Source organism: Anopheles coluzzii, chromosome 2 (genome assembly GCF_943734685.1).
Source record: "Anopheles coluzzii chromosome 2, AcolN3, whole genome shotgun sequence".
Taxonomy (NCBI): domain Eukaryota; kingdom Metazoa; phylum Arthropoda; class Insecta; order Diptera; family Culicidae; genus Anopheles; species Anopheles coluzzii.
Genome location: NC_064670.1, coordinates 84,171,728 through 84,189,905, shown reverse-complemented (window position 1 = coordinate 84,189,905; position 18,178 = coordinate 84,171,728). Strand labels below are relative to the sequence as shown.

Below are 18,178 nucleotides of genomic sequence, written 5' to 3'. Positions count from 1 at the left end.
GACCGAGTGAAGCAATCAATTTGTCTTCTTCGTACCGTACGTTTCTGGTGCCAAAACATTTGGACAACCTTGACGCAAAGAATGATTTCCGCTCGTTGTTCCTGTGCCTTTGCGGTGCGTGTCTGGAACTCTTTTTCCCACCCCTGTCCAGGTAAGCCCAAGACCCTGCAATACACCATCTTCTTTGCCTTGGTAATAAGCTCTACTGCCGGCGCCTTGGTAAGATGAGATTGGATAATTGTGATACCGAGATGGATTAAATGGCGTAAGCGTTGGGGCGAAACGGCGTTCATCTCGGGACGGACTCCACACATCACTCGTCGTCAACGTTGTCGTCGTCGTTATTGCCGTTTGGAGCTGGTTCTCGATGCACACAGTGTGCTCCAACCGTTTGTCAGCCAAAAAAGACAGCAACGCCGGCAGTAGTGTGAGACGATTTTGGCAACCCATTTTGCTCGGCCAGGCACACCGGGAGCTCTGTGCAATGTGGCCTGCATGTACGAAGCAAGCGAAAAGGCTGAAAAATACTATACCGAAACACTGCAACCGTCAGGCTGGGCCAACAACACCGGGAAGAAAAGGGTCGGATTAAGGTAGGATAAAGTTTTGCCTATACGGTTCTGCTTCCGTAAATCTCCGCCCATCGAAGGATCTGGGGCTGCCTCTGGGAAGGATTTTGTCTAGACAAATTTAGCAATCTTGACGACGGTGGGACGACGGCAAGCGACGGTTGACGGTGCTTCGGGAACGATCGCTTCGGCGGATGGGCGGGAGGATGCATTAGGGGGCGCAAGTGCTCGGAAGCGAACCCATCATCCCTCGGCGTTGAACAGCCTCGGCTCTACGGGTTCAACTCGGGGTAATTAATCCCGCAACCGACACGCTGGGGAAACATTGAAATACACTTAGCCGGGGCCCACATTCCTCCGTGCCTAGGTCTGTTGCGCAACGTAGACCCTCGCAAAGACGGTACAGTGAGTGCCGGCACTGAGACTAAATACGCATGACTTCTTGCTAGCAAAAGCAACGGAATTAAACCTTCTAGAGTTGTATTTGCGTAGCGTTATCGGTTGGAGGTAATACATCTCGTGCCGGGAGCAGCAACTTGCTTCGTGCTTTGAAATGTTTGCAACAAACAACGAGCGTGCGTTTCGAATTAGGTACAATTTTATTAAGATGTTGCCAAAATTACCAGCACCAGAACATTCCAAACAAACCACATAATAACGACGCCCTGTGCACGTATATGGGGTTGCTTGCACCAAAGAAGGGCACAATAATATTTCCTTTTTCACACGTTGCGAAACGAATTGATAAGCGATAGCATTTATCGTGCCTTTTCTTAAGGGGTCCCCATACTTTACAAACACTCTTACTCTCTTCTTCGCCCACAACCTGGGGTAATCAGCCGAGCTCGAACTGGTCGCGAAAACTCTGCACTCACTTTGCACTCCCGGCTTTAAGGGCACACAGCAACACAATTGGCTCACAATCGAGTTTGCCTCAATTAACGCATGCCATGGTTGTTAGGGTGACTAGGGGGTAACTGAACGCGCGAAAAAAAAGTACGCGTTTGCCCGATTTGCTGCCCGATAACTTTTCCTCCACGCGTGTGCGCGCATGTTTTCACGCGGATCGCCGATACGCGACTTCATTTTCGATCGCTGTAGTACCGATGGCCAGCGAGGTCGGTTAAGTTGTAAGTTGTGTTGCCATTAGTTCTACATAGTTGCCACTCGATAAGAACGCCAAACGGCTTCGGAAAGCCCGATTGCTTTGCTGCCAATAGCAATTCGCCTCGCAGCACGGTAACGCATTAAAGTGGCGTTCATATTGCTCCGAAAGTTGCACCCCTCCCAGCTCGAAACGGCTCGTTGTCAATTGTACCCAACCACCACGGTACGGCACCGTGGTAGTAAAATTCTTCAACACGAGTGCCCAATACGTTCGCGGGCCAGCGAAAATGCTAATCAATTCACCGGGACGCCCCACGCCCGAACAGAATGTAGCAAATTCACAGGGGCGCAACCGAAACAATTAGCTGAAAATAGATAATTAGAATTAAGCGCAAACGAAGATTCCGCCTGGCGAACGAAAGAATCGCTGGGAACTGCTCTCGTGAACTGGTAAGGAGAGGGGACGAGTGGCACTGCTTATGCCGGCCCCGATCCAGGCGGTCGTTTTGTATCTGCCATGACACACTGGTGGAAGTCATTTATTCTACCATTTTCCTTCCAGCTCAAAAGATTGCTTTTCTATTTGTATTTCACACCCGCACCTCCAACAACCCCGCCAAGAAATGTCCTTGTGGACGCGGTGTCGGTGCTTTTTTGTGCACAAGTTTTTTTCTTCTTTTCTTGGCACGAGCCTGCGCCTTAAATTGCGCAGTTGATCGCAGTCGCTTTAATGATGTCTTAAACAGAATTAATTTTGTGATTTATCTTCATTCCCGTCCCGCCTTCCAACGCAACGTGCACAGGTTTTTGCGTAGATGTTTCTACCGAAGAAAATCATGTTTTTTGATGGTTGGTTGGAATTAACAATGGGCCCAGCAAAAACCAACAAACACCAAACGACACACCACGGCGCTGCGCGTTTTTATTCCATCCTAGCAGGGGAAATGGGAAGCATTTTGCTTTAATTTGTACGACCGCAATCAAGATAGGCTTTAAGGATGTTCAATACTTTAAGCCGCACAGATACGCAGTGTACGGCGGCGAGAATGTACTGTTTGTTTGTTCATATAATTTACGTACCATATGGTTGAAAACTTAATCGCAACTATTCTCACTGTGCTGCTTTCTCCTTTCATTAGCCGTCCTGTGGCTGACCATCATACCGTGGCTATGTTACACCTTCATAACCCTCATTGTTCCGCAAACGTCATAAACACGAGTTTAACGAGTCACAACCCTTATGTGTGTGTGTGTGTGCGCACTACCAACCACCGAACACCCTCGGCCAGGTCCGGTAAGTATCCAATTTTAGTTATGATTTATTGCCCACAACCGGAGCAGCCCACAAATCACTGGACGCTCGTGCTCGCACGGTCGGTTTTTACCGGGGAGTTGCCGGACGGGCTCTGACTCACATACGCCATCGGGCCTTTCGGGGAGGCCCAGCTGAAACTGGACGGTAACATTGAAGAACTATTTAGTGCCTTTTAATGGTACCGATCCCCCATCATCATTATCATTTAAAGCAACAACATGGAAAAAGATAGACACAGATAGACCATTCGGTCGGTCGGTGGACCGTGTGAGCCCGATTTGCCTCGTAAAGTGGTTTATTGTTCTATGGAGTGATGGTAGCAAATGGCACCATTACTATCGTGTGCCGCCTTTTCTTCTGGCCCCGGGTCGGACGCGGTGGAACTAAGCAGATGACAGTTTATTGACAACTCTTTTCAGCGTTCCATTATCTAGCCCAGTGGCGTTACTGTTTGCTTTGTTTTTGCTGTGCGACCCCCTAAGACAGAGCCATGTTGAGTCGTTGTACAAATCATCACATCAAATTATGCCATGAGAGCCACTAGTTAATGAAGCTAATTATTGCGAGTGGTTATGCTCAGGGAGCTGCTCGTTCAGAACGATGTATAAGCTCCATTTACCAGCACATGAACCAGCGCCTTTAAAAAAGCTTCAGCGTCATCTAATCAATTTCTGCTGGGATGAGTTTAAACATAATTTAACCCCCACATTCGGGTCGAAATCGATCGATTATCACTCCTGATTGTAATGCATTTTGTTTTACCGGAAAATCATCATATTTATAGGTGCACAACATTTGCATAAACACTTTTTTCTTCTCCCCGTGATTGTTTCAACCGAGCGGCCGCTTCAGGACAATGGAATCCTCTCGCCGGGGCCAGCAACAGGAATGGTGAACATGCAAACTAAAAAGGACAACCACAAAAAAACATCATCCAAAACCAATCAAAGCGGATCAAAATGAACGTTTATTAAAGAATGCAAATAACACCAATCGAGTGGCCGCCCGTTCACGGGCTCTGGGACTAAATGAAGGTAGCATAAGCATAATAACAATGATGAAACACACCAGTAATAGCCGTGGATAATATGGAACGGGTCCGTCGCTCACCCAAAACCCGTTTGCGCGGCCACAGCATACAATGCGATGCGCCAACGCATCATGGATGCTGCTAGAAGGGGGAGAGGAGGTAACCTCCTTAATAAGGGCTTCCGATTTTCAATTCGAGTAGCCTAAACGCATTCATCGCCGGGATGAAGTGGGCCCGGGAATGATAGTAATTTTTACGCGACTTCAAGCTCACCTTACCCGTGTGCATACGCATGACGATATAAAGTGTGAAATCATTGCAGCGTAATGCATAATGATGGTTTCTTTGCTCGCCAAAAGTAATAGCAATAATAATAATGATAAAATAAAATGTTTACGAATCGATAATGCACTATCATCAGCAGAGATGCTTTTCCTTGCCGGGGATCGGGGACGGGGGAGCATTGTTTTATTTTATTTATGCTTCGTGCTGCTGCCACTACCGAACGCCATAATGTATGCACAAACGAACGTTTGGGGGCGCTACTGGCGGCGAATGTGTAATGCGTGCAAAATTTTAACCGGATCGATACGTTTTTCCTTTTAAAACCCCCACTGCTCTAGGCAACATGGAGACGGCGAGTCACTTAGTCCCCTCTCCTCCCATCCCAAGCCCAAGGACCCTTTTCCCGTAAGCCTCCGCGCCTCTCAAACTTTAAGCAAAGGACGCTTTTCTCTGCCCTTGCCTTTATCGTGCTCGGTTGTTCCGAGATCGATATTTTTACCTTTTAAATCGTTCGTTGCGCACCCGAACCGAGGGAGCAATGAAATCCTCTAAAACATTCCCCGCCAAACCCAGGATGCCATGGAAAGGACGTCCACGATGGAAGGCAGGGACGCCCGTAGGGCCCAAGGGGTCGACCGTTGCCAACCGATGGAAGGTGGATGTGGTTCAGGAAACTCTTATCACTACAACGTATCTGCACCGTATGCGACGAGTGCGTTATATCTTCCGTTTACGCTCCACCAGCTCCTAGCGTGTCCGGGACGTGTCCGGGGCCGTTTTCAGAGCGCAACGCACACTGCAACCTGTTCTGGCCACATCTTGCCACACTTGCCTGCTCGGTCGCATGCATTATTTTCGCTCCTTCTCTCACATCCCGCCGCCGCCGCCGCCGAGTCCTAAGGTATGAAGCGCCTGTGCTAAGGATCTAAAGGATCGATGTAGTGTTTTTGTTGCGTACTCCATCGCTTGCGGGCATCATCCTGAGAATGTGGCTACCGCATGATGCGTATCGCGGGCGCATACATCCCTTGCTGCAGAATTACGCCACCGAGGGCAGTGGAGATCGAAACCACCTCATCGTCAGCATAGATGGATGGATGGATTGCAGGCGATACCGGACTGTAATATGGGTTTGTTTTTACCCAACCTGCCAACCGATGCGCTCCACGATTTTGGTCCCGTTTGTGTGATCCGTCTCCGATGGGGCGAAAGCGTGACGAAATATTACCGCCGGGCTTGCTTGCAATCCCCTTGACTGGCACCGGAAAATAACGCACTTGTAATACAACAGACAACAGGCGGGAACAGTTGGGAAGAGTGGGAGACGACAGCATAAAAAAAACGTACGTCAACTCATATTTTGCAACGACAATGGGCTGAAATTATTATGAGCTATCGAGCTACCGTGGAGCACCGTCTCGTGCAGAGAGACGAGGACACAGCGATGCCTCGGCGACATCTCGACATCTCGCTGCAGTGCTCGCCGATCTTGGCCGAAGCCGTCCAAGCCTGCCAGCGACGAGCCAGTTCGCTCACCAGTTCGTTATGGCGACATTATAAATGTGAGATAAATTTGTTGAGATAAATCGTTTTATTGACAATTTATTGAAATATTTTGATAACATTCAACGATAATGATATCACTGCTTTTGATGTGATGAAAGTTTTACAAGCACCGGACCCGGGGGTGCCGCTCCGCATACGGATCGCGGTCCTGTTCAGTTTGCCCCTCGGGGACGTTCTGTGGCTCTGTTTTTCCCATGGTCCCCGCCAACATTCCGCGACACGCGTTGAAAAGAGAAGAGCTTGGGACCGCGAAGGTGTAACTAGATTTTGCTTACCTCCACATTTTTATGAGGCGCAGCTATGCTATGAGACACTGGCGCGCATCCAGCGCCGTTACGGTATCCTGTACGTTGCGTTATGACGATGGACAGGTTTGGTCTTTTTTCAGTGTGTGAACGTTTGCCGTTTTAGATGGCTTTGGGGTCTGGTGGGATGGGGCCTCTCCACTGCGTATACCCATGGACCATGGGCTGCGTGAGGACATGGGAATGATTTATTACTGTCCACTCATGGGTCTGTGTCCTCCCGCCCTTCCCGTCACCGGACGACACCAGTTTAGCAGGGAAAAGAGCAATACAGAGCATCGACGGGTCTTTATGGGGCTAGAGCTCGATCGCAGCGCAAGAATATCTTTGTCTTTTAATCTGTTCTGCTTTATCGGTCCCGTTGTTTTTGAGTTTTTTTTGCCTTCATCTCTTCGGCAGTTTCTATCTTAAGATTCTGCCCACGGACAAGCATAGTTAGCGGAACGACTCGCGGAGAGCTGGTTGGCTACGATCGATCTAACCTGCATTCTGGCAACCGCACCGTCACCGTGGCCCGTTCCCCTAATGAATATCACTATTTGACAGACCTCTACGATAATGAAAGGCTAGTGCGATAAGTTTCATCTTCTTCCCGTTTCCCGAGGCACCAGACTTTGCTCCTTATCGTTCGATTTCGTCCAATCGCCCCGGGGACACTTAAAGTAGATCGAGATCACACGTTCAAAACTCCTCACCTGCGTTGCGTCTTGGCCTCGTTTCTCAAGGTTACGTTGGATCGACCGCTCTGGACGGGCGCTCGTCAGACGTCTCCGTAGCGCAGCGCCATCGGCCATCTACGACGTCTCGTCGCAGACGCCGGGTGCTTAAACATTATGGTCGTCCAATATATTAGCATATTCTTTTCCAAAACGCGCTGCATTGCGCGATCTCCTTCCGAGATCCTCACACATCGCGCGGACGCCTCGAGCGCACTGCCCAAGTTTGGAGCGCGCTATTTTGCTCGACGTTCTTACGCGGTTATGTGCGTCGATCAGTTTCCATAATAACGATCATAAATTTCGGTGAATATCGTTATTAACGGGCGCATCATCGAATGCCGTCGGCAAATATACTCTCCCTCAAACAAAACACGTCCCAAGATCGAAGGCCCGATCGACATTCTGCACCAATAACGCCGCCGTTTATCGCTACGAGCAACTTTTAATCAATCTTTCTTTTTCTTCTCACAATCATTCCGAAGCCTCCGCCAAGTGATCTTCTCGGGCCAAACTCTTCAAAACGGAATCCACGATACGTCCCGGAAAGGGTTCGGAGGGTTTTGGGAAAACGGATCTTTAAGCGACCTTCCAAAAATTCGGCGTACTCGAAGCACTCGGCAGTGTGTTCGCACCTTTTGACTGGCCGACCGAATTGCTGGCTGGCCCTTAGCCAAAGACCTTGGAACTTCGAGCGCCGGTGTGCCCCAGAGGGACGTGGCGCACACACTACACTCCGGATGGATTGAATTCGGGACGGCGGGCTACAATAAATTACATTAATTGAGATATAAATATTATTATCTGGACAAATGGACAATCCATCATGTGCGTGCGGTTTGAACGTCATGCGTTTTGACGCCGTACACACACACACACACACTAGCACCACCTGCTCACCGGGTGTGCTGGTACAACCTGTGTGTTGTATGCAGGGGTGCGAGGCACGATTTAGGACCACAACCTTTGCCTTTGAGTGGCCCTTTTCCCTTTAAGTAGTATTTGAGGCTTGTGACGAAGGTTAACGATAGGATAGATAAAGTTTTGGAAAGAAAATGCTTTCCTCGTGAGAGTACATTACGATATAACTTCATCGGTGGTCTTTGGGATCCTGTATATAATGTATTTACTTTGTAGAAAATGACTTTGTTTAACAACCGTTGGCATTATGACCTCACACAAAATATGTTTGATTTACAGCTACACTCAATAATCATCTTTCAATGAAGTAAACATCCCAAGCGTACCATCATCTCCCATTTAGATAAAAGCACAATTTTCTCTTCCCTAGCCTTCAGGAGATTCTCACACCTTTGGCATTTTTTCGCAGAATTTAGCTCAAACTCGTAAAAAATGAAATTTATCTTGCAGTAAACCAAACCGAAACAAACAAAAGCCCACCCACCAGTATGAAGAGGATTATATGACCTACTGGCAGGTCCGGTTCAGTGCAACAAGGGTGCGTATGCTGGTCCTCGCGTATCAAAAATGCCACATGAAATAGCGTAACATATGGTACCGGCTTTGGTTTTTATCCCTTTGTAGAAATCAATTTCATTCCCAGCACTACTTTCCGGCACCACCAGATGAGGCTCTGGATAAAACTAAGCCTTTAGATCGGAGAAAATCGATTGACCAGTACCATGCAAGGATAAAACGAGCAAACCAGGGGTGGTACTGGTACACAATTTATAAAAATGTAAAACACTGTGTTTCGCACTCGAGACTTGCTTCATACTCTCCCCTACAAAAAGCTTTAAACATTATTTTTCACACACAACTGGAAAATAACATTGTTACATTTTTTTCTTTACAGTTTTTCTTCCGTATCCCTGCCAACCATGTGTGATGCACATTGAGACATTTGAATAAAATACCAATTATGTTAATAGGAAAAAGGGATTTTGCGCTACAGGGCCACTGCGTCCTTAAGCTCGAAAGAAAAATAGCACTATTCGGTACCGAACCCCTTTTGCGTCCCGTTGATTCTGCGATTGAAGCATATGATTTTAGCAGCAAAATGCTCCGCTTTGAAGCAACGCAATATACTGTACTGTACACTGTGCTGCTAAGTATAACAACTTCCAAATGCGCACCAATCAAACGCCAGCGCGTCGCTTTTCACCTGTTGCAGCTACACCGTCTCGGAAGGCGCCTTCCGTGCCTGTAGCAAAGGTGATAGGTTCTCGCGCACACGGAACACGATGTAAAAGTGCTTATTGAATTGTGAAATCAAAAAAATGGACCTGCACCGTTTCGTTCCTTCCCCGGGCGAAAGGTGATGAAACTTGTTCATCAGCCAACTGACAGACTCCACTGCGCAACAGGAGAAGGGCAGAGCCCTTCAGGCTCGTTTCGAGCTAACGTTCTCGTATCGGGGTAACCACAACACACTCCCAGAAAAAGAAAAATCGTAACGGACCCGAAAAGCACACGAACGTTAAGGTTCTCCGTAGAAGTGCATTTTTATCGCGGCATACGATCCTACGATCGATGGGGCAGGAAAGCGACAGGAAACGTTCCAGAACCATGGACACTGCAGCAGGCGAGTTTGTCGAATCTTTATAAATTATTGACATCATCTTCAACATTTTTATAGCATTATGAATTATTAATTCAATGAGACCAAAATCCTCAGACCCTGGAGTTCAGTTCCTCTCCAAGCCAGACACGGTTCCTTATCAATTTTTCGTACCAGCACGATCAATTTTAGCTTTGGCAGAATTTTGTGCCTTTTTTAGGTGTTTTCATGCGTACGGTTCAATGCTGTGCGATTCCATATGTTTTTTTTTTGGGTATTTTTGCTCGCTTTGCAATCCGCTTTGTGTCGGTTGTATGCGTTATGCTTATTAATACTATTCACAGTGTTTAAAAACTGTTTTTAATAAACTCTATAAACTAAAACCCTTTATATTTTGCGATCAAAACATTCTCTTCAATCAGTCGATGCGATAAGAAGGAAATAAATTTCCCTCAACCGGCTGTATCAACCGGCTACCAATCTGGAATAGTCCCTTGCGGGTATCGGATGTCTCGAGGGTGTCCCGTGCATGTTTGCCCGCGAGTTCACCAGAAAATCCCCACTCGATAAGATGCAATCCGCACCTCACCAGGAGTACTGAAGTACGCCGATCAATTGTCGAGTTTCTCGGGGTTTCTTCCACCGATAATTTATGTACTCACGTTCCGCTGCAATGTACGGCCGCTGCAAAGTTCCCGAGAAAACACTGCCACTCTGATTTCTGTCTCCCCCGGTTGTACGCGATCCAATTGCACCCCGGTGTACGATTTCGCGTTTTTCCAAGTAAGTGGCTCCGTTTTTGTGCTGTTTTATCATTTCGACTCAAATATTACTCGTTCGCGATACTGTCGCGCCAGCCCAAGCCTCAAAACGATTGCTTTCTTGAATGTGTTTTTATTCTCCTTCTTGTTCTTCCCCTCTTTGCTCCTTCATCGAAATCGTGAATCGCATCGTTTTGCTGCTACCATACGCTGATAATATTGATGATGAGTTTGAGAAAAATATGAATTTCTGATAGCCCAGCGACGCGCGATAGCTGATGTTTGGTGGTACCGGCTCCCAAAAGTACGGCCCCAAACTTGGCGTGCTTTTTGTCCACACCCTCCCTACCATTCCCTTCGGATCAAACATTTCAAACCACTCTGCAGCCAGACTCTGTCCCGAGTTCGAGTGTGCGTCTATCGAGAAGCAGTGCGACAAAGTGTAAACAGCAACATAATAAATCATTTCCAAATGCTCAACGGCTTCCCCAAAAATCGAAGGCACAGAGGGACGAAGATCGAAAGGAATGCTCGATGTGTAACGTTACTTTTTTTTGCTTTTGTTATTGTTGTTCCGCAACTCCATATTACCCTTGCGCTGCTCACTTAGCGACGTTCCTGGTTGACATTTTGCTCCCGTTCGGTAAGGTGCAGGCCGGAAAGCTTCAATCTTCTCGTACCTCGCGCAACCGCCACGACGAAAGGAAGCGAAGGTAAAACTGGAGTGAAATATCCACCCTGTTTTTGTGTCTTTTCACACACACACACACACACACACACACACACACACACACACACACACACACACACACACACACACACACACACACACACACGCACACACACGCTCCACTAGCAAAAAGATCACTGATCGCCGATTGCGCCGTGATTGTTTGCGGGGCGGAAAATTGTACAGAATCGCATCGGACGGCGTGTCGTAGATAGGTGCCCATTTTTGGGGATACTCTCAGACCACATCATAACCGATTAAGGTATAGGTTCTTCAGGGATGGGGTGCCCTCTACCTGGACGGACTGTCGCGAGATGCGGTAAGAATCTCAGCCCGAGTCGAGGAGACCCAGGTCCCAGGCATTCTGCGCACACGGCCAGACATTCTTTAGGTTTTTTTCCCAAACATCCACACAGCCCCGTCGCTCAGTGGATATCGATCAGTACCGGCGCACGAGGGGAATTGCCCGTGGGAATTGCTGCGCAATCCAACCCTCAATTGAGGCGCTCCGGAATTGTTCTCCCATGCCAGCTGGACACCAATGCGGAGAGCCAGGACCTGGGGCAGGAAGGTGTGATGTGTTTGCTCGTCGATCGTCGCCCGTATCTGTCACTTCTCGCACGTCCTTAGTGGTGCAGCGTTTTGGTCGCGCTACCGCGATTAAGTGCATATTTGCGTCCGGTAAGCTCCTTTTACGCACAGCGAGGGTGGCTTTCCGACCGCCACCCGTTCGGTGGCCGGGTGCAAGATGCAATTTAACTTAAATTGCACCACAAACACCCGCAAAAAGGTGCACATCTTGGGTGAATTGTCCCAACGGTGGTTCACTGCGATGAGGCGTGCCTTCCAATGGAAAGCAAAAAAAGAAACACAGCAACGAAAGGAAAGGCAAACAAAATGTTGACATATTTATTTGTTCAGTCCAGAGCGATGTTCCAAATTTTTCCCGATGACATCATGCTCCGGGGGGCTCGATGCAAAACGTCGGTCGGATCGTGGCTTGTTGAATGAGCCACGACTATTGATTGAACGATGTGCAGTCGGTGGCAGCATATGGTGTCTGGTTTTGGTCTGTTCCGTTGGAATGTCTTTGGAATCGAATTGGAGAGGGGTTTTTATTTTTGAGGGGCTAATGCAACAAGAAAGCAAAAGAAAACAAAAAAGCCCCGAACCGAGACGAAAGCAAAAATCAATGCAGACAACCAAAAACGGAACAGTCTCGGTAAGGACAATGCGTCTATGATTCTATGGTTTCGCGTTCAAGTGCATCAAGCCTCAAGCAACCATGTGGCGAAAGGGATTCACGCTCTACGCAAAGATATGTATCATCCTTTCTCATAGCATCCAGCAACGCTTCACAGGAGTTGGTCTCGACTGTTCCGCACTGGGTCGGGCAACGACGAACGAACCCAATCGGAAGTAGGGACAAGAGGGCGAGGAAACAGGCGCATCTTTATGACAAAACTATCCAAATGCACCCTAAGGGTTTTGTTCTTCCTTTCGTTTTTGGGCACGTTTGGGGGGCCTCCTGCCGTGCCGCATTGATTTAAGCCCGATGGTGATGTGTTTGAAGGACGAAATGCTATACGGCATCAATTACCAATATGGAATGTGGGACACAATTTATGTGATCTTGTCTAATTTAGCCTCTTATTCAATGCTGAAACCCAAAACCAATATAACATTACATTCGGAGAATTGGCGAACACTTCGCCACATAAACATGATTCTTGAAGCGTGTTTTAAGTCATCCTCAAATCATTGCCATTTGGGCCACTTTCTCCACCAGCAAACCAAATCTTGTACTACTTACGCGACTAATGAATCAATGTTCAACACACTACTTGCAGGAAACACAACAAAACCTGCAATCTTGTCATTAATGAAATTATTTATTATAATTTGATTAGCCCCGACCGCAACTACGGTGCCAGTCTCCCGTAGGGTTTCGATCGCGCGCGCACACACAAACGCAACCCGCAACCGATCGAGCGTCGATTGTGATCTCACCTGTCGTGGTTCGGAGAGCGCGCATCCCTTGCCACGCTGTGCCTTGGCGTGACCGTGAGCGTTAGTCGGTTTTTGCTGTGTGCAGCACTCGCTACCCTCGCTGCGTACCGCACATCCAATCAGCGGCTCTGGTATAAATATTTATCAATTTGAACATTGATAAATTAATTGTAAATTAATTAAATTGATTTGTACGTGATTTTGGCAAGTTTTTGCACCGTCCCCTGCGCAGTTCCTTGCGCGGGACCGACGTTTCTTCGCGCTGCTATGTCGATGCATTCTGCACCGAGCTGGAGTGCCGGCTGGTGGCCGTTGATCGATCGATCGGTTGCGTGTGTGAGTGTGTGTGTGCAATTGTGATTCTCTTCATGTATTTCCTTGCCGAGAGGAAAGCAAAAAAAAGAAGCCAAAAGAACAACAACTGAGGCTTAAAGCAGTTCACGCATTGCGAATTGATGCGAACGCGGAAGAACACTGCCTGCGAACTGGCTTGCTGGTCAATGGAATTGGTCGAGTTTTGTGACAGTTGTTTGCCCGAATTCCTGTCAGAGTTGTGCTTTCCATTCGACAACCACCGTGGCCCCGGTTGCGGGATGGTATTTGTGGGGAGGAAAATTCAATTAGAACATTTTTCTGAAGTGCGTCCAATGCACACGGTGCGTGCGTGGAGTTCTCTCAATTTTCTCGATCCTTCCAAAACACCCCCTGGCCCGACCGGCGTGCGTCGTACACCGCGAAATCAAGTGCGCCCGGGTTAGCATCTTCATTCAGGACCCGTCGCGCCTAGGGCCTATCGAAGTAACAAGCGGAAGCAGTAAAAGAAATGACACGAGAAAAAAAAACACACCTACCGAGAGAGCACTAGCGAGAAGGAGAAAGCGAATGAGACACGCACCGAAATACGGAAGGCCAAGTAAAAAAACAACAACCAGAGCGACGGAACTGTCGCATGGTTCATTTCGTCTTAAATTATAATTAATTAATGAGATTCCTTTTCACTCTACTCGCTCGCACACGCATTGGTCTGCATCGGAATGCTGAGGAACTTGGTGTTGGGGATTGGTGCCACTGGGGGGGGGGGGGGGGTGTCGAAGGGCCAGTGCCTCCCTGGATGGTGTGGAGCAAATGGAGTGAAGAAGATGTCACTTGCCGAATCCCTTCGTTACCGTGCGCGAGTGTGCGTCTCCCGCGGGAGATTGTAAAACCCCGGGGGCAGAAGGGATAGGCAACGATGCTCGAACGATGCTTTTGTTAACTGCATTTCGTACGCTCTCTGCTCCACGTCACATGGCTTGCTAGGGGGTTTTGTCAATCTTTTGTACATCGTGTGCATTTTCCGTGGCCGTCTTTGCTACAGTTTCATATACGCACGGGCTAGGATGGCTCTCGAGCGTTGCCGTTCGCAACCCGACCGGCAAGCTGTTGACGTTTGGCGTGCAAGGATGACGTTTGGCTGGTACGGCTGAACGCGCCTGTACCGTTTGTTGTGTCGTTTTGTGTGATTTTCCTCTTGTTTTATCTTTGCTTTTTTGTGTGTGTGGTGTGTCTTGCTGCCTGCTTTGCCGGTCAACCCGAAAATTGAGTGCCGACGATGTTGTGTGACGCGAATAATTTCACAGTTCCATAGTGCGGACCTGCCCGCGGTCTCAAAACGGTAGCAACCGAACGGGATGGAAGTTCTGTTTCCAGTTTGCTGCCGTAGGTGCGTGGCAATCAGGCGATGTTTTTAAGCAGTTCAGCTGTTTTTTTTTTTTAGATATCCCAGAGCAGGCGTTTGTGAATTACTGTCTTTTGATAAACGGTACGGAGCCGGGAAGGAGATGTAGGGGCGAGTGGAAATTCATTTATCGTGGCGAGAACATCATCTCGCTTCCAATGGGTGACAAAAAAGGAGGCCAACATCCTCGCACGACCCGACGACCAACTAAGGTGGTCACACAATTCACGAAGAAATTGGCTGCAAAAATGCTCCCGTTAATGAACGCGGTCCGGCGCTGTGGGAATAAATGGTGATCCAAGTTTCGCTTGCGATGAACACACAAAATATCACCCAGAAACCTCATCTTCATCTCTTTATTGTTTGCTTTAGCCCCTAGGGGGGAGGTAATGAAGCAAATAGGGAACACGTTTTGGTGGGTGCGTGCTTGGGTTTAATGTAGAAAGTAATGATTACCAATCGAGAGGACGATACAGTGCGATAACGAAATGGGGGTGATCATTTGTCAAAGAAGAAAAAGTCTGTGTGGAGCACTTTCTTCACGGTGAAAATTGGCTCGTAATGGATTGTTTTAGTTCCCTTGGAAAATGTAGGTTAGTAAAAGTGCTCATCTTCTCTGCCAATATTATGATAAAGACTTCTTTGCATCGTATTTAGAAACCAAAAGTGACCACTTTTGTGTTTGTTCAGCAATACGCTTGTACCAATAAGTATTTCACGCGCCCGTAATGAGATGTAAATGAGCGGACCTAAAGCAACAAACCCGTTAGATGGCCGCTGCTTTGCTTACACACCGCGTGTACTATTGATTGTCAACAAAGTTCGTGATGGTTAATGTTTCCAGTCAAAAACAACACACTACAACACACATCCATACTTTCTCTGCATCGCTATGCAGGGAAAAACGTGCCTTCTACAGGGTTTAACTTCTCCAACACTCAAAAATAACACAAATAAATATAAACCCAAACATAACCAAACAAACAATCTCTGCTTGTTTGACTCTTTCAAACCCATACTTAAATTGCTTTCATCCAAAAAGTCAAATCAGCAGGTCAGCGCAGCCTGCACTGCGGTAGGGACAACCCTCGCAAGTTTGTGTAGCCGGATCCACCTTTTCCTCTAGCCCATTGGTTTGTTCCATTGCTTACCTGACTTGCCGGCGGATATGTGTAGCCAAATTGAGCGTATGCAGCCATTATTCCTGAATACGTATCGTTTGCCGGTGATTCTTTCCTATGCACACACGCACACTCTGCTGGCACTCAATGGCAAAAATATTGGTATTTCTTTTATAACAAGTGTGCACTGTTATTGCTTCGTATTCGTTCGTGGTTTCTTCTCGTGGCGCTCTTCTTTCCAGCAGGAATGGTCTAAATCTATGCAACTCAATTTAACACATAACTCACTTTACCACTCACTACCACACTTGCCTCATGCACTACCGAATAACACAAAAATCCAGCATTTTGGTTAGGATTCCATCTAACGACCTAGGACCTGGACATTCCAAGGTTCCTATCGTACGATTGCCGACGTCCGCAACGTCGTCACCGCTGGTGTCGTCATATCCTTTGGCGCCAATTGCACGGCAGGATACATGATCCTGTCCGGCTGGTACACTTTCACCACCGGCAAACGGCAGGCAACCAGTGCAGGGCTCACGGGAACCACAAATTCACTGATGAACTGACTGACGCAAAGCAAGATATCCCAACGGCAGGAGAGTTAGTTATGATATCGTTCTTACACTATCCTTGAGACCATTATTGTTTATTGGAAGGAATGCCAATGCAAGCCTAGCGTGTCATTGAATAGTCTTCTACGGATGGGATATGTTTGTGTTCTGTTGTACCATTTATCTAATGGATTTCACGGGTTTCATCGTTTGATTAGCTCGTTAAGCATGTCACAGCTATGCACTATTAAACATTCGCGGACGGTTTAGTAAGAATTCAATCAAATTGTAACAAATCTTCATGTAACCAGCAGCGAACGCATTAGAATTATGATGAAACTGAATAAAACACAGCACAAATCACAAACTAGCGTGTACTGGTAGCTATTCTTACTAGGACGTAGTAGGTCCTGCTGGTGGTAACAAATAACTGTTAACGGGCACCACACGCTACAACAGTACTCTACCAAAACTCTCAATTACGCTTGCTGGCATTGTGTTATGCTGCGTCGTGTAGTGTTGATGTGATTCGCGACCGGTACAGGACGTTGTTGTATGCTTTTTTCATCCACACACCGGTTGAAACGCGGGAAAAAGCGGGACTCTTTGGTGACTCTTCCGCTCGATGCCTACTGTGATGCTCCAGTAGAGAACGATCCACGCGTACCGATTGCGTTGCTTAGCAGCAGAGCAAACGGATGCGGCACGGTTTGCACAACCATGCCCACTCGCGGAGAAGTTCGCTGGTAGCTAGACTGTTGAGTTGAGATACAACGAGCTTTTGCTTCACACCTTCTGGCTCTTTCTCGGTTGGCGTTCCTGATTTTCACTTGCTCTCACATGCTCACTACATCACATTTGTTGTTCCTTTTTGCTTTTGCCCAAAAACCGCTTCGACCTCGGGACACACTTTTTCCTTCGCTGTACATACACATACATACACACACATATACACACACGGGTGAAATCAAAACAAATCTTTGGCCATCTGAACCGGCAGCCAAATCGATGTCGCTAATCGTAAGTTGTGGGGTTTTTGCGTAGGTGGGATGGAGGCACTTTTCACTCGTCTCGCACGGTGTGGCTCGATAACGAAAGACAGAAAGGGTGCACACACACGCGCACTCACACGCACATACACACACACACACAATTACCCACGAGTCACCCAATTTTCCCGAAAACGCACATAAACAACAAACCCACCAACCGGCCGAAAGCGCCGTCACACGAGTCCGCAGGCAAGCGTTTCGAAAAATTACGTCTCGAACCGTACACGCGCGCAGCGACGATGCGCACTTGATCACGTTTTGCCAGAAACTGAATTTCTCCCAAAAAGCAGCCCCGTTCAACTGGCAACGCTGGTAAAACCGGAAATCATATACGAAACGGGGCGTTCTCGCTTTCGTCCAATCGGCGCACTATACATAGGCACGATAATCACGCCCCGTGCGATGGAAAGGGCCTGTAGGCCACGCCCATCGACGCTCGCCGTTCGTTGCAGTGCGGCCAGCTGGGGGAGCATAATGGCTTTTCTTCGTGCACAAGAGCACCGGCACACGCAACAGAGAACGAAAACGCACTCTCACGCAACCAGGCCGCTGCTCTCGAACTCTCCCACTCTCTCGCTCTGGTTCAAGTGGGAAAAAAGAAAAGCGGTTCGTTCGGCTGTTTCGTGAAGCACATTTCTTATTGTTCGCGTAGTTCATCTCGCGGTTGCGCGCCGATTCGCTGCTGCTCGACTGCTGTGTGCGTACAGCGCGTGAAAGGGGGAAACAAAAAACAAAACGAAGCATTTCATTCATGCGCTCGCCCTGCGCCAGTTGGGGGTGGGGTAGCTCTAAACCGCCTTTTTTGATTTGGGAGGG

General features: G+C 47.9%; 1 protein-coding gene across 2 annotated transcripts in view; it reads right to left on the bottom strand.

Moving 5' to 3' along the window:
• Nucleotides 1–18,178, bottom strand: part of LOC120948484 (homeobox protein araucan-like) — a 104,568-nt gene that overhangs the window by 56,514 nt on the left and 29,876 nt on the right. Inside the window, exon 1 of one of the 2 annotated variants that reach the window (XM_040364862.2) lies at nucleotides 15,784–17,646. The exons of the other annotated variant lie outside the window; for it this stretch is intronic. Coding sequence (XP_040220796.2) covers nucleotides 15,784–15,831 — 48 coding nt within the window. The 5' untranslated portion in view covers nucleotides 15,832–17,646. Of the gene's footprint in view, nucleotides 1–15,783; nucleotides 17,647–18,178 lie in introns of those variants that run through there. 2 annotated transcript variants of the gene reach the window in all.